This window comes from Gymnodraco acuticeps, unplaced genomic scaffold (genome assembly GCF_902827175.1).
Source record: "Gymnodraco acuticeps unplaced genomic scaffold, fGymAcu1.1, whole genome shotgun sequence".
Classification (NCBI taxonomy): Eukaryota; Metazoa; Chordata; class Actinopteri; order Perciformes; family Bathydraconidae; genus Gymnodraco; species Gymnodraco acuticeps.
The window spans coordinates 1,138,177-1,160,953 of NW_022991575.1; the positions used below are offsets into that span (position 1 = coordinate 1,138,177).

At 43.3% G+C, this 22,777-nt stretch overlaps 2 protein-coding genes across 4 annotated transcripts; one reads left to right on the forward strand and one right to left on the reverse strand.

Moving 5' to 3' along the window:
* Positions 1–4,552: 4,552 nt before the first annotated feature.
* Positions 4,553–6,883, reverse strand: LOC117533683. The gene is made up of 2 exons (XM_034197579.1): positions 6,868–6,883; positions 4,553–6,067 (listed from the first exon to the last, which is right to left on the reverse strand). The coding sequence occupies exon 2, from the start codon at positions 5,996–5,998 to the stop codon at positions 5,249–5,251; it is 750 nt and encodes a 249-aa protein (XP_034053470.1). The 5' UTR covers positions 5,999–6,067; positions 6,868–6,883; the 3' UTR covers positions 4,553–5,248.
* Positions 6,884–14,705: 7,822 nt separating this feature from the next.
* Positions 14,706–20,160, forward strand: LOC117533670 (beta-1,3-galactosyltransferase 1). 3 transcript variants are annotated; one of them, XM_034197564.1, is made up of 2 exons: positions 14,706–15,460; positions 16,467–20,160. In XM_034197564.1, the coding sequence occupies exons 1-2, from the start codon at positions 15,436–15,438 to the stop codon at positions 17,537–17,539; spliced, it is 1,098 nt and encodes a 365-aa protein (XP_034053455.1). In that variant the 5' UTR covers positions 14,706–15,435; the 3' UTR covers positions 17,540–20,160. The 3 variants fall into 3 exon arrangements, with proteins under 3 accessions (XP_034053455.1, XP_034053453.1, XP_034053454.1); XM_034197562.1 differs by having other exon boundaries at positions 14,709–15,460; positions 16,366–20,160; XM_034197563.1 differs by lacking the exon at positions 14,706–15,460 and adding an exon at positions 15,514–15,599 and having other exon boundaries at positions 16,366–20,160.
* The last annotated feature ends 2,617 nt before the right edge of the window (positions 20,161–22,777 follow it).

The following is a 22,777-nucleotide window of genomic DNA, read 5'->3' on the forward strand; positions in this document are numbered from 1 at the left end:
TAAGATTTTATATCTAGAAACATGGCGAAAATTGATATTTTAGGGCTGTTGACAATATTTTCTGATTTATGGAGTGATAAAGAGAGATATCCAAAATCCCTTCTGTAAAAGCCTTAGATGCTAATATGACTACAAAATGAAAGAATTTTGAACCTGGCTTTATCCAAAGTTCAGATTTCGGTTCCTGAAATGTGTTAAAATATGCGCAAATGTAATGAGATAATGGATAATTTGCATATTCAGAAAACTTGTAATATAAGAAACAATTGCCTTATTGTAGGTAATTAACTGGAGAAATTACCCTATTCACCTGGGGTGTCTCGCCTTAACTAGGCTTCATAAACCATTATAGACAGGGCTGCACATAACTGGTGCGCAGGTGCGCATGCGCACCTCGGCCAAAAAAAGAGCACCGGGTCATTTGAAAAAAGGCGCATTTGCGTACCAACATTGAGAGAGAGGGAGAGAGAAGAGAGAGAGAAAGATATTTGCGAGTTGCATATGAACTCAGGGCCGGCCCGTCGCACTGGCGTTGATTTTCGCCTAGGGCGCCAGATCTGTGGAGGCGCTGCGCTGGTAGTTCTGGGAGGGAAACAAATATTTTTGACTGTTGGTGCTCATCCTAATTTTCGGCCTTGATGTAACAATATTCATAATTAAGTAAATGTAACACCCTTTTCACCCCGGTTACACGTTTCATTTGCCCTGTACGATGGGCGCTGTAAGTGATGAAAATGGGGGATGTTGGCTTGTCTGGCGCCCGCAGCTCACAGCCAAAATGCGAGTGAGCGAGGGAGAGAGGGAGGGAGAGAGGGAGGGTGCACCGGTACTGTTGTTATTAGAATCTGGTGCTAGCTGCGGATATAAGAAGAAGATGTTTCTACAATGATGTGGAGGGAGAGTCCTCTCCAGTCAGACCGAGAGACTGATAACTACAGCTCAGTGAGGTAAAGGACTCTGAGTGTTTAGATAGTTCACTTTAGTCTAAGTTCAAACGGTTTGGTCACAATGTATGTAAACACATATTTTCAAGGCACTCCTTTATAATTATTGGGATAAACAGGTTTGAAATCATTCCAATGTATACTATAGGACAGTAACCCAACATATCCTTTTAAAACTGGACTTTCAACCCAAAACCATGCTGTTGACTTGTGGATGCAAGCAGCTAATCGCAGACTCAACCAGAGAGAAAGTAGTAGGCCTACATCATCAGCTACCATGTCTGACAGAGAGAAAGACAGTGAGGAGAACAGTCAGGAGGGTAGTGATGACAGCTTGATTACTGGTCGTGCTAATGTTGTCTTGTGTTCGCCTCTGCATGTGTGTTCTGTGTTCACCTCTGTGTGTTCTGTGCCGTGTGTCTGACAAATAAAGACCGGTTTATTTATTTCATTTTAAGGATGAGCACCAAGCAACATCTCCAGGTGCTCCTTGGAGAACCAGGGCAAAAAAGTTATGTGCACCCCTGATTATAGACCTACATCACTTAGCAACAGCTGCACATGCCCACATGCTAACTATGGGTCTTACAAACCTACATAACATTACAAATAGTCAGAAAATATTATTTACAATATTAATAAAACTATTGAAGAAACACACTCCAGTCAGTCTTGTCTCTTCTGGTTGTAATAAGCCTTCTATTGTCTGCTGCTATCCAGTCTGTTAAGAATACTGCACAGCTATATCTAAGAAATTCAAAGCATTTACTGTATTATTATCACTCCTATATCTATTAGCATACAGTATCAGTACTGATTAGTTGTTTGTTATATGATCACTTTAAACAGGCTATTGCAATGCAATATGAGGAAAAACATCACACTTTAGCTAAATGCAAACAACTTATAAGCAAAACACTTCAGAATCAGAAATCAGTATCACAAATACTTTATTAATCCCCCGCAGGGAAACTGTGTTAAAAGTACTTAAAAGTAAACATTTGTTCTGTGCCATTTGCAACTAAAAAACTATTGCTGCAATATTATCTGAAATATACTGAACTGGTGATATTAAAACATGACCTGTTCCAAAAGAGATATCTACCATTAACACCATTAACCAGCCAAATGCTGGTAAATCATGCAAGTGGCTGGTACTGTATGTTGCACGCACCAGCCAAACATAACAATGGCAATCTATTGAGTGGCTGGTAACATTTCAACATTCACTAGGCTAGCCATTTGGCCAGTGGACAAAACTGTTAAAATGTGACCTCTGCAACCGTATTGTTTAATTACACTGGGTCTCTAATTACATCTTTGAAGTCTACTATAAATACACATATTCCTCTATCCTCTCACTCAAACCCAGTGTAATGGTAACCTGATAAACCTGTAACATTAACGTTACGTGGTCAACAATAAACCTGTAACCTGCCTATAAACCGACAGATGTATTTATGTAACTATGTATTTTTCTACGTTTAACGTTAGCCAGTAGATGGTGGCAGCGGAACGTAATGATTAACGTTACCGACCTTTTTTATGTCATTTCAAGAGTTGGATGTCAACGCCACTCAACGCAGGGTCGGCTCTAGAACAAATCGAATGGGGGGGGGCAATCATTTACCATGGGGGGGCACACACTGCCGTCAACAACCAACACACAAACACCAACGCAACTTCAATTTCAAAAAACATGCTGTAAAGTCTATTGTCTTTCACACCCATTGCAGGGGTGTAGTGCTATTTTATAGCGCACCTATGACTTCTGCATACATGCACGGTTGTGGCACGATCACCAAAACAGAAACATATGGACATAGGCCACCATATAAAAAGTGTGCAAATGTATTTAGTATCCTATCCATGTGAACATGTTTTAGGTGGGGGTGGACCTAACCTCCTCTAGGAGGGTCTGGGGGCATGCTCCCCCGGGAAGATTATTTTTAAAATATTGAAGTTAAAAGCATCAATCTGGTGCACTTTGAGAGCAAAATGAAGAGATCTATGGATAGCCTACATCTCTCAGTATCCATATGAAACAGAACTGTACACAGATTTACTTTTTCTTCATGGATATTTTACTAATCACTCCCCTTTTAAACTGTATTCTTGTGTTACTGTCCTATAGTATTTCATACCCGTTTTTCATTTATTCTCTTATTCTTTAATAACTATAATGATCATATAAAGGTGTTCCTCGCAAATACTTGTTTGCATAAATGGTGACCAAACCGTTTGAGACCCACTGAGATAACTTACACTAAAGTTAACTATCTAAACACTGAGAGAGTCCTTACCTCACTGAGCTGAGGTTATACGATCCTCTCAGTCTGACAGGAGAGGACTCTCCTCCACCTTGGTGTAGAAACAGCTCTTTATATCCGTTAGCATAGCTAGCTAACCACAACAACATTCCGCGTTACCACTCGCGCACTCACAAAATGCGCTCGTGCCACACACACACACACACAGCCGAGCTTGAATTAAACACAGAGACCCAGAAGTAGGCTACTTGTACTGTACTGTATATCATATTATTTCCGATGGCTTTACTGTATAATCAGTGTAACAGATGAACAGATTGCCACTGGGCTTTCATCTAAACACACAGCCACGGAATGATAACAAAACAAAAGTCGGGGAACATTGGTCAAGCAACACACCAATCAGAGAGCAGCAGTGAGCACACCTCAGGCTGTGTTTTATATTTGTATTTATTTCTGATGTATTTCACACAAAAAACCTTTAGTGGAAACATTTTCACTTATATAATTAACATTTTTTTTTAAAACGGCAAAGTGGCAAGGCTTGCCCACCCTGCGTTGGGGGGCACAGTGACTCATTTGGGGGGGCATGGCCCGCGAATGACCCCCCATGACGCCGACCCTGACTCAACGCAAACAAGTGTGACAAGCAAACATTCACTCATCTTTTCAAATATTCAGTTACAAAGCTAGTAGCAAGCTAAGTTAACATTACATAGCTGATGCTGAGCTAAACATGTTTGCTAACCGTCCATATGCGTTAATGTGACTGACCTCTCCGGGTGAGTTTTCAAGTGCCTGATTAAATTTGACGTTGTTGCACCATCATCCTTGATTTTAATATTGCAGACTTTGCAGTGTGCGCTCCTTTTGTTGGTGCCGCCGGCGTTTTGTTCGAAGTTTTTATAGTTGAACCTAATTACAAGCGGTACAGCTGCAGGTGTGCCGCTGGTTGCCATGGTGTTACCATGATGTTAATGTTAATGTTAAAGGTGGGGTAGGTAAGTTTGAGAAACCGGCTCGAGATACACTTTTTGTTATATTCCATGGAATGCTCTTAACATCCCGATAGCCGGCCCGGCTAAAGTAACTGGATGGCCTACCTGCCTGTCAGCCTCCCATCGGGGCACAAACTTATCTCGTGCCCTCATTGGTCATGTGCGCGTTCGTGTGTGTTGGAGGAGAGGCTCTGTGAGGAAGTGGCAGATTTTCTCCGGTTGTGTATTTTCAAATTCTAGCGATCTCGAGACGGTTTCTCAAACTTACCTACCCCACCTTTAATACGCCAAAAATAGAAGACACAATGATTGTTCACGAGTCCCAAAACACGAGTCCAAGTCGAGTCCGAAGTCTTTTGAGCAGGAGTCCAAGTCAAGTCTGAAGTCTCTGTGTGTGCGACTTAAGTGCGACTCGAGTCCGAGTCACAAACTCGAGTCCCCATCTCTGGCAGGATGTGACACGCCCCCCGCTGCAAGTTGTCGAGAGCCTAGCGAAGAACGCTCCGAGGTCGTCCCGCGAGAAACCGCAGAGAAACCGCAGGCCAGGTACTCCTCCAGCGACCAAAGGTCCGACTGCGCGCCAGTGTCCGCGACGGCAGATATCCGAGCTTCGTCGGCCGTGCCCCGGTTGCCGGTGCCATCCCTCAGCCCGACTGGCATGTCCATCAAGACGGTGATTAATGCTCGGGGGTGGTCTCTCAGCCTGGCCCGTCTCCATTCGCCCTTGGAGAAGATGTGGTGCTCGAGTCTGATAGGTGCTTGCCTGTTGACACATCCGTGCGACGTATGGGCGCGGTGCCGGCGATGGCTCCTGTGACGTTGGCCAGGGCGGGCCCCGGCTTGCACCGACGAGACCTGGGAGACCGGCTCCGACCCCATGGCGGCCTGTTGACTGTCGGACGACGGCTGTTGACGCCTCTGTCGTCGGCGGGCCCTGTAGCAGCCGATGCACACCTGGTGAGGCTTAGGATTCCACCCGCGAGGCCCCTCCGTGAAGACGTTGAAGACGCTCTTACATTCCGGGCACGAGGCACGTCTATGGAGTCGTCTTCAGGCGCTGGAATGACGACATGGCTGATAGGGAGGACGACGGGAGGGCGTTACGGGCCATCTCTCTGTTCTCGACGAGTGCGATTACGACATTAACTGGCTTAATCAGGACGTCAGGTGTCCCCAGCGTCTCGCGGCGTATGTCCGAGTCATAAATGCCATTGATCAGAACATCACGGATGATGTGGTCGGTATAGTCCATGTCCTTACCACACTCGCATACCGCGTTATATGCGCATGTCTCTGCTTTACCCCGCACTCTGGCAGCAAATGTACGGAATGTCTCATCGCGTTCCTGGCGGAACTGAAGTAGCTCGGTGCGCAGGACACATGTAGCGACTGGGATGACAGCTAGGGAACGCATGACGGTGATTAGGTCTGGCAAAGGTCCGGAAGCGGCGTCGGGGGCGGCTTTCAACAGGCTGTCTCCAAGTACAGACCCAGCGCACTGAAACAGCTGGAAGGGGGCCTGGGCATCCCCTATGCCTGATCCGGCACGGAATACGTCCCAACGGCGGATAAACACGTTCCATTCCTCTATCGATACGCCTACATCCACTTTGGGCCGATCGAGTCTCGGGCCGTGAGGGGCTGGGGCCTGGGCTGGCGCGGCCATGACAGGCGCTGCGTGCTGGTGGCTAAATCCATGAATCGTCAGTATAGCAGTGACGAGTGCTTCGGATAAGTCTTGGGATTCGATCTCGCAGCCGGGGACAGGGCATCCAACAACGACCATGGTGTCGTCATGAAGAAACACACTCCTCAATGTCAGTCTTGGTACTTTATTGACAAAGATGACGACACCCTGAAATAGAGCAATGCCGCAGGATAAGCTGATAAAGTATAACATGAACAATACACATATATTCACATACATATATTAAAGACACACTAAATGGTAGTGGAAACAGTCTTACATGTGTGAGTGGACGAACGTCTCAACCCGAGGCGGAGTGAATGAATAACATGTGGGCTAACATGGCCGCTATGCAGTACCGGGTCAAAGCACGGCATATCCGGGCAGCGACAGCAATAATAATGAATAATTCCTTACATTTATTATAGCGCTTTTCAATGACTCAAAGCGCTTTACATATACACACATTACACATATATCATACATGCATACACAGGAGCAAGTTCAGGTGAAGTGTCTTGCCCAAGGACACACCGGCTTTACAGACGCAGCAGCGGCGGGTTTCACCCCTTGATCTGATGATCATTGCACAGAGCACTGCGCCACACCGTCCATCTTCACGCCTCGAGGTCATCGAGGCGCTTTTACAAGTACACATTGGTATTATACATGTACTGTGGACAATACCCACAGGAACAAATCCGGGTGAAGTGTCTTGCCCAAGGACACAATGGCCTGACGCAGTGGCGGCAGGAGCGGGTTTCGAACTGGAGTTCCCCAGCACTCCCCCTTGATCTGATGATCGGATGCACAGACCACTGCGCCACCCGCCCCCAGTGACAGGGTGCAGTGACGCTGCCCTCTAGTGGCCGGCGATATACTCTTCAACTATGAATTCAATTTTAACTGATTGACAAGGCAAAACACTGCACAGCGGCAGCAGTATTAAAGGAAAAAAATCGTCTTACCTTGTGTTGGGGCTTCACAAAACTCCAAATGTAGCCTGGGGTGGCACTAATGAAGACCCTCATTAGAGCAGATACATCCACATTGTCCAAAATGTTACTATGGACATGCATCAAAGTCAGATGTGTCAGTCTCTTCTGTGTCATATTACTCTAGTTGTAGAGGTGGTGGGCTGAGGAGTAGCTGGTCCACTCTTTTTATTGGGTTGTTTGTTGGAGAAAAAAATCCAAAATCCTTTTTTGCGCCATTCTAGAAAGTTGTCACTCTGCAGTGTGTGTGTCGCGTCAATTACGTCACTCTCCCAAGACCTACGACCTAGATGACTCGGATTTTCCTTATTGGAAAATAAATTCAAGCCACCTGATATATACAAATATATACTATGACTATTATATGCTACTGTATACAGCTAATTTTATTTTAAGTAAAATCATAACTATTTTATGTAGTTTAATCATTTTTATTTAGGTGGTCACTCAGTTTTTCAAATGTACACCACTCGCCAACAGGGGGTGCTGCAGCACCCCCAGCACCCCTACTTCCCGATAGTAACCGGCTATGCCGGTTACTATCAACCAACGCTCGGATGAGCTTTTCGTGTTCACCCAGGAGGGAGCCCTGACTTGACAGGGCATGAAGGATTGGGGTAGAATCTGCTCCGGATCCTGCAGGGTTCATTTTTGTCCAGTTCTTCTGTTAAGCTCCTCGTAAAGAGACACAAAACTTGAACCCGCTATGCAAGAACACTGGGACGGAGACTTAGGTGAAGTGTCAAAAAGACTGGATTTAATAAGTCCACAAAAAACCAGGCAGGGGACAAAGCAAAATCTGAACAGAGTGGGGAGAACGTGGAGCAGGGCTGAGACGGAGGTTATTCTGGACGTGGCAGGCAGGACGGAATGGAATGTGGAGTTTCTGGAACAGGCAAAAAACAGAACAGGATTAGCATACGAAAAAATCCAACAGGAAGAGTAAACAAAAGAACTAGAAAATCTAGTCAGCCGGAACTGGAGTTTACCACTGTGAGTATACGAAGAACTGGCGAAGTCTGATGATCGAACCGGAGTTTTAAGCAGCAGCAGGTGAGTGGTGGTAATCAGTGATGATGAGAAACAGGAGCGGAGGTGAGTTGGCGGAAAACGGAACGTAGGTCAACCACGCCCAGCCAGGAAGACAGACAAACAGATAGACAAACAGATAGACAAACAAACAGAAAAAAGGAGAAGGAGATACCGCAATTCCTCACACTTGTTCTTTTACCCCCACGCCCGCGTCCGCGCCCTGGTCTGTCAGAGGGGCTGGCTGGAGCTGCTGGCAAGGGCTGGGAAACGAGGAGTGGGACTTGGTCCGAGAGCTCATGAAGCTGGGAGAGGGGGAGACCTGGGGCTGGTAAGATGCCCTGCTGCTGTAGTTGGGAGGTGAGGAGCTCTGCCTCTGCTGTCTGTGAGGCTGAGCCGCTGCGGGTGAGCAAGCGAATGCTCGTGCGCCGGTAACTTGAGGAAGTCGAAGCTGTGTCAGCCAGTACGTCGGGGCCAGGATCGGGATCCTCCTGAAAGAGATCGATCTCAGATCAATCCGAACTGGACATGATGAGGTTTCTTTTCTAGAAGCGCTATCGCTTAGAAGGTTTTGTTTGCGATTGCCAATTGCTTGCGACTGACAATTGCGTTGAGTCACCTTATAACGGAGGTGATCTCTGGGCCCATAGATCTCGGCCTCCGTTACGGGTAATATAGCATTAAAAACATTGCACAGGAAGCATGGGAATATATGTAATTTATGTAACTAGTTTGTCTGTCTCTGTTTCCTGATTTCATGTTAAAAGTGTTCCCCTTCCCCCATGTCTGTGGCTGTTGATTGTGTGCACCTGGTGCCCTGTGTTGTCTCCTCCCCCCCACCTGTGTTGAATTGTTGATTAGTGTGTGTATTTAGGGTCTGTTGCCCTGTCTGTTTTGAGGCTGGTAGTGTGTGTGAGATCCTGGTGGCTGCAGGCTGTGCCCACGTGAACAGCAGCAGCAGGATTGAGGCTGTGTGTATTGTGTTCATGCTGTAATAAATGCCCACACCGGGTTATATTTGGGACGTGCTGCCTCTGCCTCCTTGCTTGGTCTGGGCCGCTCAATTGTCAGCTTCACAATTGGTGTCAGAAGTGGGATTGACCAAGTGAGGAGGTGAAAACGATGGAGAAACTGAGGGAGATGATGAACTCATTCCTGCAGTATGAGACAGCCAGATTCAAGCGGGAGGAGTGCCGTTTGAGGAACATGGAGCAGCCGTTTTCACAGATACAGGAACAGGTTTCCCTGATGGAAGAGAAAGAGGAGCAGCTCAGGTTGCAGAGGCAGGAAGAGGAGATGCTGAGAAAGGAAGAGGAGATGCGCTTAGTGGAGGAGGCTCGTCTGATACACCTGCAGGAGAAGAAACTTGCACAGGAGAAGAAGATTAAAGACGAGGAAGATGCTTTTCTAGCGGAGGAGGAGCGGGTGAAAATAGCTGAGGGGATCCGTCGGGAGAGAGAGCGTGTCATACAGCGACAGCTGGAGGAGATAAGGGAGAAAGAGTTGAGGATGAAAGGGACGCTTCCTTCCGACTTCACGCCCCCCTCTGAGGAAACCATGCGGCACAAGGGGAAGCAGAAACACCGGGCGGAGTGGAGACACATGGAGGAGAGCAAAATGGCCAAGATCAATAAATGTCGCAGGAATAAGGTACTGTTCTCTTTCGGAAGAGGAAGGAGGAAATGTGACGAAGATGGCTTGGTCACTGTGGACTGACGGCTTCGGGCTTTGTATATTGCACATGTCTTTTATTTTAAAAAGTGTTCCTCCTCCCGTTCATTCTGTTACTCCTGATTATGTTCACTTGGGGCCCTGTGTTGTCTCCTCCCCCCTTACCTGTGTCTAATTGCTGATTAGTGGGTGTGTATTTAGGCTCTGTGTTTCCTGTTTGGTGAAGGCTGGTAGTGTGGGTGAGATCCTTGAGCTGGTGACTGTGTTTACCTGGGCAGCAATATTGAGGCTGTGTATCCTGTACCACAGCGATGAATAAATGCCCACACCGGGTTATATTTGAATTCTCTGGCTCTGCCTCCTTGCTTGGTCGGGCCGCTCAACGGTCAGCTTCACATTTGGTGTCAGAAGTGGGATTAACCAAGTGAGGAGGTGAGAGTGATGGAGGAACTGCTGGAGATGATGAGGTCACTCCTGCAGCTTCAGGCAGCCGGTGAGCAGCAGTTCGCACGGGAAGAGGAACGGAGACTGGCAGGACGGCAGATTGGCTGGAGGCTCGACGGGCGCTGGCTCTGCCGCTGAGGCATCAGAGATCCTGGCGGAGAACCAGAGATTGGTGCAAGAGCAGAAAGAGGACCAGCTCTGGTTACAGAGGGAAGAAGAGAGGAAGGCAGAAGCATTGAGAACGGTTTTTTGAAAAGATGGCGGCGCACACTCAGAAGAATAACAAGCCAAGGAAACCTGGAGGAAAGGAGTCGCAGCTTTTGATAATTGCCAAAACTCCGGAGTTCGTCCGGGAGGTGATGGGTTCCAGCGCCGGTGCAGGCAGCGGGGAGTTCCACGTTTACCGGCACCTCCGACGCAGGAAGAAGCGGGAAAAACTGAAGCGTAAAATGCTGATGGCAAAGATAGCCGAGAGGGTCCGTCAGGAGAGAGAGCGCGTCAGACCGTAGAACCAGCAGGAGCACATGGAGAGGAAGAAAGGGAAGCTTCTTTTCGACTTCACGGCCCCCCCTGAGGAAGCCAAGATTCCTAAGACATTGTATTTCCTGGGGAGAGGGGTAAGGAAATATAACGGAGGTGATCTCTGGGCCCATAGATCTCGGCCTCCGTTACGGGTAATATAGCATTAAAAACATTGCACAGGAAGCATGGGAATATATGTAATTTATGTAACTAGTTTGTCTGTCTCTGTTTCCTGATTTCATGTTACATTATTACATTACATTGCATTTAGCTGACGTTTTTATCCAAAGCGACTTACAATAAGTACATTCGACCAGGAAGACACAACCTTGAAGAAAACAGAATCATATAAGTACATCAGGTTTCATAGAGCCAAACATTTCAAGTGCTACTCAACTGGCTTTAGGTAAGCCAGCCCTTTATTAGTATAAAAGTGCTTCGTTAATAGTTCTAACGCTCGAAGTGGAGTCGAAAGAGATGAGTTTTCAGTTTGCGCCGGAAGATGTGCAAGCTATCTGCCGTCCTGATGTCAATGGGGAGCTCATTCCACCATCTTGGAGCCAGGACAGCAAACCCACGTGTTTTCGCCGATGGGAACTTGGGTCCCCCTCGCAGCGAGGGCGCAACGAGTCGTTTGGCTGATGCAGAGCGTAGTGCACGCGCTGGGGTGTACGGTTTAACCATGTCCTGGATGTAGGAAGGGCCAGATCCATTCGCAGCATGGTAAGCAAGTACCAGTGTCTTGAAGTGGATTCTAGCAGTTACCGGAAGCCAGTGAAGGGAGCGGAGGAGCGGAGTGGTGTGGGAGAATTTAGGAAGGTTGAAGACCAGACGAGCCGCTGCATTCTGGATGAGCTGCAGAGGTCGGATGGCACATGCAGGTAGACCAGCCAGGAGGGAGTTGCAGTAGTCTAGGCGTGAGATGACGAGAGCCTGGACCAGAACCTGAGTCGCTTTCTGAGTCAGCTGGGGACGTATCTTCCTGATGTTGTAAAGCGTGTATCTGCAGCAACGGATTGTAGCAGCGATGTTTGCAGTGAAGGACAGGTTGTTATCTAGGGTCACACCCAGATTCCTTGCAGTCTGAGTCGGGGAAACAACTGAGGTGCCGATGTTGATTGTCAGGTCAAGAGTTGGACAATCTTTTCCCGGGAGGAAGAGCAGCTCAGTCTTGTCAAGGTTGAGCTTGAGGTGGTGAGCAGACATCCACTGAGAGATGTCAGCTAGACAAGCAGAGATGCGTGCGACGACCTGGGTCTCTGAGCGGGGAAAGGACAGAATTAATTGGGTGTCGTCAGCGTAGCAGTAGTTAAAAGTGTTCCCCTTCCCCCATGTCTGTGGCTGTTGATTGTGTGCATCTGGTGCCCTGTGTTGTCTCCTCCCCCCCACCTGTGTCGAATTGTTGATTAGTGTGTGTATTTAGGGTCTGTTGCCCTGTCTGTTTTGAGGCTGGTAGTGTGTGTGAGATCCTGGTGGCTGCAGGCTGTGCCCACGTGAACAGCAGCAGCAGGATTGAGGCTGTGTGTATTGTGTTTATGCTGTAATAAATGCCCACACCGGGTTATATTTGGGACGTGCTGCCTCTGCCTCCTTGCTTGGTCTGGGCCGCTCAATTGTCAGCTTCACACACCTGAAATGACAGCTGTCAGAGGGGAAGGAGCAAAGTTTAAAGGGTTTGATGGCACGCTATGATAGGCTCTTGGGAATAGAGCGAAGTGATTGACTAAGCTGAAGAGTGACGCCCCCGGTCACTTATTGAGAGGAGAGAGAGTAGAAACATGGAGATAGAAATACATGAATGACTAAAGACGGTCTTCCTGGTTGAACTTGCGCTGAGCTTCATAAGTTCAGCCATCCGGGAGGGACTCGGAGTTGAGCCGCTCCTCCTTCGCGTCGAAAGGAGCCTGTTGAGGTGGTTTGGGCACCTAGTAAGGATGCCACCTGGGCTCCTCCCTAGGGAGGTGTTCCAGGCACGTCCAGCTGGGAAGAGACCAAGGGGTAGACCTAGGACCAGGTGGACGGATTATATCTCTTCGCTGGCCTGGGAGCGCCTTGGGATCCCCCAGTCAGAGCTGGTTGATGTCGCCAGGGAAAAGAAAGTTTGGGGCTCTCTGCTGGAACTGCTACTTCCGCGACCCGACCACGGATAAGCGGGAGAAGATAGATGGATGATTCTTTAAATGTAGTTTAATGCAAATACTGGCATTAAAGTACTATACTGTAATTTAACAAAGGTAAAACACTTAATGCATGGCTTTTAAGTCATTGTTTCGTCCTGTAAAATATTTGAGTTCTTGTTGCACCACTGATTGTATTCAAAGACATAAAAAATGTTTGCATGCGCATATTTGCATAGGCAACCAACACATTTTAGGTTTCACTTTGCGACTGTCACGAGATGTTAAACAATTATGAGGAATGAGAAGTATGTTTCTAAACATTGAACTCTGTCACTCTTTAACTGGATTAATCATTGATTGATCAAGACTGTGCTGGTTTGAAGGAATCATCCACGTCAGCTGGCATGATTGTGAGAGCGAGTGCACCTGTAAGAAGAGCAAGTTAATCTCTAACTGGTCCATTCAAAGGTCACAAACGTTTTATACTCAACACAAAAGGAGAGTGTTCTTGTTCATGATGTGTTGACGGGGGAGATGTTGGCTATTGGGTTAATGAAAAACGTACCTTTTGACTCACCTACTTTTTTATTCAGTGATTCAAGAAAATCCAGTCATTGTTGGGCAGTCACCACCCCAATACGAGAACTTCTGTATTGTGAGCCTCTGTATCACATTATCGAGCACACTGGTGGTGAAACAAGACTCCCAATTTAATAGACAAGTGGGGTGTGCGTGAACAGATGATTAAAAGATCATAAAGATATCTAATAGGCACATTTGTGAAAATATAATTGGATTTACCTGTTGGTCTTTTACCCCCTTTCCCGTCCATTAGGGATAATGGTTTTTCAAAGATGCAGTCAGACCAACGGCTTTCTGTCCGAAATGAAGTCCCCTTACTCATTAGCATGAAGCAATTCTGAAGAAGTGGGGATGTAGCACTCTACCAGCAATTAAACAAACAAAGAATTCAATCAATTCTCAAATCCACCCAAGTGCACATTCATTGGTAGAATACTTGAATGCTTTCATTGTTGTACAACAAATGTATGTCTTGATCAATGTAAAAAAAGTATCATTGCCACTTCAAGGTGTAAAACTATTCACATGAGATTATAAACTGAAGTATGTTTTGTGCAGTGCTTTTCACAGGTGTTACTCATGCAAGAGCAGGCCTATTGGATGTCTCAGAGTGTCACCTGAAACAAACGCCCCACCCTACCCACACAAGTACATGCATTGTTTAAACAGTAGAAGTCTTGACACCTTTACAAAGCCCCCATGGTGTCAAAAGAAAAGGTCTTTCTGAACAAGGTCGCTTGAAAACTCAGCCTTCAGTTTTGGCCTTTATTTTCATTTGCTGTGTTTGATATTCAAAAGAGATACTTTAAGGAATCCTTTGAACATTAGAGCTTGAAAATGTAGTTTTGACCTTTGCATTTGAATTATCAAAACATTGAAAAAGCCATTTTACAGTTTGTCAAAAAAACACAAGAAAGGTAAATACTAGTATTTATATAACTTTCTTACCTCTATTTATTTAGACTTACCACAACTTTATAACCCCCCAAAAATAACCAAAGTTCAGTTTATAAATGTAGTGTACACACACACACACACACACACACACACACACACACACACACACACACACACACACACACACACACACACACACACACACACACAGACTTCTCTCTATCAAAACATTCCACTAAACCGGTCTTACAGTTTGACAGCAGACTTTTTCTCCCTCTTCAGTGTGTAGACACGCACACACACACACACACACACACACACACAGACTTCTCTCTATCAAAACATTCCACTAAACCGGTCTTACAGTTTGACAGCAGACTTTTTCGCCCTCTTCCTCTTCAGTGTGTAGACCACACACACACACACACACACACACACACACACACACACACACACACACACACACACACACACACACACACACACACACACACACACACACACACACAGTCCATGTCCAAATCTAATACAACCTATTGTTACAAGATACCAATTGGAGAACAAGAAAGTAGCATTAATGTAGACTGAGAGACAAAACCCAGTCCTCTCCATAAGTTATCTTATATTATGAAGGGGTCTTCCTGAAAGATGATACTTTTATTTGAATTCTTCCTGCATGTTGTGTGTCTGTTTTTCTCAGGTTGCTTCAGTAAAGATCAGGTTTATCTGGATGGGATCCTTCGTATCCTTAGGCATCGAAGGAATATTGACTTCAAGATGTTGACTTCTTTAGGCAAGGTCAGTGTCGTCAGCTTCAAATAATAAGAGCCTTTGTTCCTAATACAACGATTACTATATGGCAGGTAAGTAAGGAACCCATGGTTTCATTTGAGAGGAGGTGTTTCTAAAGTCTCTTGTGGTTACAGGCATTACAAGCTTAGAGATAACAACACTGACGGACCCAATGGGTGGAGCAAATAAAGGTGTGGCTATACCTGCAGGTAAAATAGGTCGCAGTGCCATGGTTACATGATAGACCCAGGGGCTGGCTAGACAACTGGAGTGTCTCCCTCAGTTACAGAGATGGCAGGATCCGGACTTAATGTTTGGAGATCTCATTTGTATGTCCTTTACCACTCCTGTTTGTCGTAACAGGTATGAGTTACACTTATCTGTAACTAAATGCCTCAAAAAGTCAAGCCATGAATTTTTCAGCGTGATGTTTCTTCTACTACTAATCTAAAAAAGGACGGCGGGAGTATCATCATGCTGGAAAATGACTTTGCTGACAGAGAACCGAGGTATGTCAGCTTTTCAAACAGTTTTTTCTTTATTCACGAAGTGGTTCTACCAAGAAGAGGAGGCAGAAAAGAGGAAGGAAGGCACTCTTTATGTTCAGATAAATGTCAGAGTAAAATGTATTCATGGAAATATATAAAGGTAGGGCGTTTCATCTGTAAAACGTTCTTTAAGAAAGAACTTGTGTTGTAGCTGCTTTAACCTTTTAAAGACTAGCATGTTATCATGTACAAAATCGTATATATTTTTACATTTAAAACACTGATAATACATTGTCTGCCAGTGCCAAGAGATTTGACTTAAGCAATAGTGGGAATACCACAGACATACAACTTTTTTTAAATTAAAAGTCCTGCATTCAAAAGCGAAAGAAAAGTGTTGGCATTAAAGGGGACATAGAATGCTAGTATTCTTATAGTAGCCTATCTGTATAGTTGTGTTTTATATTTTTTACTATCCATTGTTAACATGCCTTAATGTTCGAAAACCAGCCAGTTACAATGCACCTTAAAGGATTATAGACTTGTTTTAAAAAATAGCATGTTGCTATAGCACATTATATGACTGAAGGATAACGCAAGTTTATATGTCAGCACAACGCAGCATGTAAAAAGTAATATAATGATGAGTGACAATTAATATAATCTTTAGGTGGTGCTGTCTGTACCTTTGACCTCACACACACACACACACACACACACACACACACACACACACACACACACGCACACACACACTTACATCTATACTGGTTCATACTAGTGAGTGTGCATGTGTGTAGGAGTAACAATATATTATAATTTACCAGTGGATTTAGACATATATATTTTTAATAAAGTAAATGGTAACTGTCTTTGAGTAAATTAACTTAATTTCCTTGCTCCATGTCTCATGTCTCTGCTCTCAGCCAGGTAATGATGTTGGGAAAGTGGAGAAGGTGTTTTTCACGGCGCCACTGCCTCTTCTTCGTCCTGGTGCTCACAGCAGTTTTGTTTTTCTACTGCACAGACATAAAAGAAATGACGACTGGCTGGAACCCAACAAAATGGTGGATTCCATGTAAAGATCACAGACAAAAAGAACTGACTGGATTCCAAACTCAGTCAGGCTTGACTGTCCTTCTTCAAACTGAAAATATCACAGCAACCAACATGACCAACAGGACTGCCACCAATACAAAAGATTCAGTGGTGACTCGGCAGTTGGCACAAACTATGCCACCATCACCAGTTGCTTATAAATCTCCGGGCCTGTACTTAGTGGAATACCCATATAAGTACAGCTTCATCATAAACGAGCCAAAGACATGTGAGCAGCAGAAGCCCTTCCTGGTTCTGATGGTTCCCGTGGCGCTCCACAACAGGGCGCATCGGGACATCATCCGCAGCACTTGGGGAGATGAAAGTCTGGTACTGGGCAAAGTGGTGAAGCTGTTCTTCCTGCTGGGGCTGCCAACCGGAGAGGGAGTTCAGCAGCTCCAGGATCAGCTGCTGCAGGAGAGCCAAGTGCACCACGACCTGCTGCAGAGCGACTTCCTGGACTGCTACAAGAACCTGACCATCAAGACCATGGTGATGCTGGAGTGGCTGGACTCCCACTGCTCCATCACATCATACGCCATGAAGATTGACTCTGACATGTTCCTGAATGTGCCAAAACTCGTTCATATGTTGTCAAGTGCTCCAAAGACAAACTACATGACCGGACTAGTGGCGAAGGGAGCAGCAGTTCTAAGAGATCCACGATCCAAGTGGTTCGTTCCTGTGGAGCTTTACTCTTCGCCAGAATACCCACATTACGCTTTGGGTCTGGGCTACGTTTTGTCTATTGACCTCCCTAAAAAGCTTATTTTGGCATCCAGACATGTGAAAGCTATTTACATTGAAGACGTGTATTTGGGGTTGTGTATGCAGTACTTGGGCATCCCCCCAGCGGATCCCCCAAACTGGGGATATTTCCAAGTTGATCCTGTGTGGTACAGTCGCTGTGCTTACTCCAGGCTGATAGCCACCACCACACATGATGACACTAATCGTGTGAGGGATTGGAAAGACTTTAAAAAACCAGGTCCATACTGCTGAAATGTTGAAAGAAAAGACATGACATTTATTTGAATTATTATGGGTAATGATTGCCATTCTATGTCCAGTATAAAAAAATACTGGAGGAAAAACATCAAAATGGGTTAATAACCCTTAGTGGTTAACCCAAGTGGGTCTTTTTTGACCCGATGAGGTGGTTTTATTAGAGTATCTTTGTAATTACATTTTTTTATCATTTAATATTCCAGCTATTCCTCAAAAAACATGTTTTGGATATCATGCCATTCAAATTTTTTATTTAAATTGTATACATTTTAAGAAATTGTAGTTTTTGTATTACTACCCCAAGCTTCCATAAGTGGGTCAAAAATGACCCGCATGCATTTTCTATGGAATTTCGTTTTTTTTTTCAAAATGTAAAAAAAAATTATAAATAGTGAAAGTATGAACCAAAATATAATACTAAATATTATACAAGTGATTTTTCTTAACCAAAAGGACAACAATTGCATGAAAACACATATTATTCTAATACGGGTCCTTTTTGACCCACTTTTGGAAGAGTCACTCGTGCATCCAAGGGTTAAACATGTACACATCATGTATACATTTATACTAAGGCAAGTCATGGAGGACGACATACCTCTCCGCCCTTAATTGCAGGGCTGCTGAATGAAGATGAAGGAAATAGACTTATGTTTGCTAAAAGCATAGTAATCTGATATGTGATAGGTAGTTTGCTTGAAGAAATAAAGTTTGTTAGGCGTTTGGTTGTCACCAAAAACACCTTACAGCCTTGAATACATACTGTAACATTGGTAGAGCCACATCAAGGCTCTGTGCCATCTGTTGTTTTTGTATAAACCCTGAGAAATGCTCCCCAGCACAAGACATGTTGGGACACGTGACAGCATTTAGGAATACCCTGCAATGTTGATTAGCAGTGGATAAAATGCAGGCGGAAAAATGTTCCTGTAAGGTTATCTGACAGTTTCCTTATCTGTTTAGTTTAGTTGGAGCTATTATTTTGGCTGCAGAAGTTTCAGATTGTAGAAGAGTTCCTGGAGCAGGAGTGGAGCCAGACGTTGTAGAGATTCGGGGGGGAAGGCCCACTCCAGGATCTTTTTTTCTAAAGTTCTCTCAGTTTCTCAGTTCCACTCATTTATCACTGGACAAATCTTCCTTAGCTGGCTATAGAAGGCACTAGTTGAACTTTTTTGCCAAATGTTTCCTGGTCAGGTTAAAGAAGAATAAGGGAAATTGCACAAAAGTGAAGGAACTATGAGAAACTCAAAGGTTTGAGGCCTTTGAGAAAACAATAGAAATTGGAGCCCCAGAAACCGCCCCTGTTTGGCCTTTGTTCTGAAATAACCCCACCTCTTTCTGAGAGGTGGGGTTATGAGACTCAACATTTTATATAAAGATCAATTGTATTGCTTTAGCTTGGGACATTGTTTCAACATATTGCACCACCACATTTCCGCGCTTTAGTTTATTCAGTCTGGCAATGCGCGGGAAAATTAAGTACAGACTAGTTTAAGTACAATAGAAGTCTAGAAGGAAATAATGTTTGTTGCTATATTTTTGAAATACGTATGTGAAAGCACTCGACAAACTGGTCCCTGAAGGGGGACGTTTACAAACCAGGGCTGAGTGGAAGGGCATGTTTAAGCATGTCAACGGTTTATATTGTGATGAAGTTCACAAGAAAAACAGGAATGTGTCTTTCAACAATTCTAGTTCTCCTTTCTGTGGCCTGTTTGAATAGCACTGTGCAAATATAGCATTGCACTACACCTTAGACATGTTCCTATGAGAAATACAATTACATGAGTCGGAAATTCAGTTTTTTATGCAACTGGATTTTCAAACTAATGTGGGGCGTTTTAATGCAATTGAATGCAACTGATATTGACTTTATTATTACTAAATGGTTGAAATGTATGAATTAATATATGAGTACTTATGCATTAGTAATATATATAAATGTCTTTTGCACTATTAATATGAAGTTTTTATAATTTAGCTGGTTTTCAATTAGTTAGGAGTTTGGTGTTTCTTACTTTTATCATTATTCTTATTGTCTAGGTCTAGTAGGTTCAGTCTTTGGTGGGTTGAAGACTTAATCTGTCCTGTTGTACCTAAAGCACTTTTAAATATTGGTAAAGAGGGAGATATATATTTATGAAGTTTATGTTTTTATTGGTAAGATAAAGAAAGAAAGGTAGTCATTTAGTCATCCAGAAAGCCATCCGCCACAAAGTGTTTTCAAAATAAAACTGTATAATGTAAAAATGGTCTCTACTGTTGACCACATATCTTCTGCTGCAATGTGACCAGAGGTCCAATCACTCAACAACCATGATATTTATTATGTGTACGTAATGAATGAATGCAGATTTTCTAGAATTCAGCATACTCTGTGTACAGTTTATAATACTCTGGTGAAATGTCACAATTGTATCAGGGAAGTACAAGGGTCTGTTTTACCTTTTCAGTTTTTACTCCTTGTTGTCATGCAGAGACACCATGTGGACCTTCTGTGAACTGCTACTGACTAATATGACACATTTAAGACCTCAGTGTTTCATTTTCTGTTCTTCGTGTGTGTGAAATAAATGGGTGAGAAAATTGTTATTTACTGATAAATACAACATAAAGTCGGCTAATAACTCGTGATACATTATTATTGGTAAAAGAAAATCTATAAGCTAACCAACATAAACTATACAGTAATATTATTCTTATTATTAGCTTCAACAATAAAGTAAGGTGACTTGGTGTATAAACGTATTGATCATTAATTATAATCCAATAATATAATTTATATTATTCTGAAATAAGCATAATTCTAAATAATCAGTCATCTACTTAGTATTTTTTAAAGTATTTTTAAAAATATATATTTTCATGCTAATACTTTTGTAAAAGTAATAGTCCTGGATCCAAAATCCAGATCCTGATATTTCCCTACATTTTGAAATCACATCATAAAAAAAAAAAGCTTTTTCAAATAATATTTAGAAAGTTTTGGAACATTATTTTCTCCTGTTGTTTTGGACAGAGCATTTTGCTCAAAAACATTCCTTATCATCACATTTGAAATCTGAACACAATGACATTAAACACATATTTTTAGATCCATTAGGTCCATACATCATAGGAAAAAAAAGATGGCATGTTAAGTTGTCTCTCACCCATTTGCCAGAATGTAAACAAACACAACAATAAATACTATAGTTCATATTATGTTTTTATTATTAGTGTTTTATAACAGTTCTTGGGTAGAGCAATACAAATAAGCAGCCAGTAGTAGAATTTGAACATAGTATATATATATATATATATATATATATATATATTGCAGCTTGGCCATCGATAACTAATAGTTATTTTAGATGAAAAATAGAAAATAGTATAAAAGTGCCAGTGGAAAGTACAAATACTTTATAAAAGGTCGCACAGTGCAAGGCAATCACTCAATACATCTAAAGTAGTGAATGAACAGTTCACATCTGTAACCTGCAGAGGTGTCTACACCCTTCATCTAGCAGAGGCCAACATTCACAGTTTTAAAATCAAATAACTTAATTCACTGACCCGTCATAGTTATCACATCTTCATTACATTTGATCGCAATAAAATTACTCTATAAATAAAAAAGTATGCTTTAGAAAAACAATTAAATAAAAAAAGTATTCCTGAACTCATTTAGCTGAACAAGTCTTCGTATGAAACACAAAACACATATTCAATGTGTGGTTGAAAAATGAAAGTAACTTTAACATGTGTCTAATACTGTCCTTTTTATAGCTTGGCATTTTGAGAGAGACGTTTGTCCTCTTTTTAATAGCACATGAGATTATCAATAGTTAAAGTCACAGCTGATTATTTAAATAAACAAGTTAAATGTATTGAACAATTAACTGAGCTTTAAAGGTGCTTGTCGTTTACATACATGCACATTTCAGATGTCTATGAGTTATACAAAAACTCTGCTCTAAACTTCTCACATGGTTTCATTTACGTATCCCTGTCTTCCTCTAAATGGGCCATCATTTAGTAAACAAACATCCTGCTGCACTGAAGAAGACTTGAAACGAGACCATAAAGTAATTAGGGTAATAAATCAAGTGAGAAGTAGTCCTTTTCTCACAGACTTCTATATATAGACTTATCTTTGCAACCAGTGGAGTCGCCCCCTGCTGGCCATTTGGAAGAATGCAGGTTTTAGTAAGGCTTCACTTTTCCTGGCAGCATGAACCTGATGTGATCTGTACACACGATAAAAAAGAAAATCGTATATAGAGACTATTTGGAAGGACTGGACCCCCAGGTTGGGAATCACTGGACTTAAATAGCAAACGTATAAGTGGAAATCTGCCCTATCTCAAGCATGTACAACAGTAACATGCTGCTCTAACATTGATATATTGTATCAGTATCTGGTACAGCATTAGATATTGGAGGTCCGATCCTTTCTAAATGACTCTTTATATTTACAAATGAGTTACACCGCTAATAACCTACCATCCCTGTGTTTACACATGTCTGGTGTAATTCCTATTAGTTTGAGAAACTGAACCCACAAGTTCTGCTTTCACATTAACTTTAAAAAAGATTCTGCATCATGTGATCAGGATAGTTTCTTTGATCATTTCGTGTAGCTGGGCACAGCACAAGTGCAGGCTACAGGGACAATGATAGAATCCCGTTTAACCCTGTATCTGTCTGGGTGTCGTTTGCATGGAGTCTTCCTCATGATGGTCAGCTTAACATGCACAGGAACAGAGTTGTAGCTCATGTCTTCACGCTGGTTGATGAAGCAACCTTGATAAAGGCACTTGGCAAAGGGGATCTCATGAGGAAACCTGTTGTCGTCTCGGCTTACACTGATGGGAGACAATCAGATTGACAGACATGAATAATGAGAATGATTTCTGTTTGTAAATTGTTCTTTATTGTCTATGTGATGATACTGACCCTACCCCAGAAAAGTCTGTTCATAGGACAGATTCACAATTTCTCAGAAACTATAATCCCATTTCCAAATGTACACTGAAAGAGTTAATAGTATTTGGGCAGTAAACACTCAGATGTTCTACTTGAGCAAAACTAGCAAGAACACGGTGAAGAAAAACATTATTTTTTAAAAGAATGACACAATTGCCCTGAGTTGATTGGATCCAGATCACCTGTTGGCCCCTAATTAAGAACCGAGAGCACCTGGATGCTTTTCCCTCTCGTCCTATCAGGTGGGGACGACGCCCTTTCTTT

Bases quoted from the DNA above. Each gene is read 5' to 3' on its own strand.
- LOC117533683 (XM_034197579.1), bottom strand. From the start codon at position 5,998: ATGGTCGTTGTTGGATGCCCTGTCCCCGGCTGCGAGATCGAATCCCAA.
- LOC117533670 (XM_034197562.1), top strand. From the start codon at position 15,426: ATGCTGGAAAATGACTTTGCTGACAGAGAACCGAG. The intron at 15,461-16,365 runs GTATGTCAGCTT...CTCTGCTCTCAG, and splicing joins TTTGCTGACAGAGAACCGAG to CCAGGTAATGATGTTGGGAA.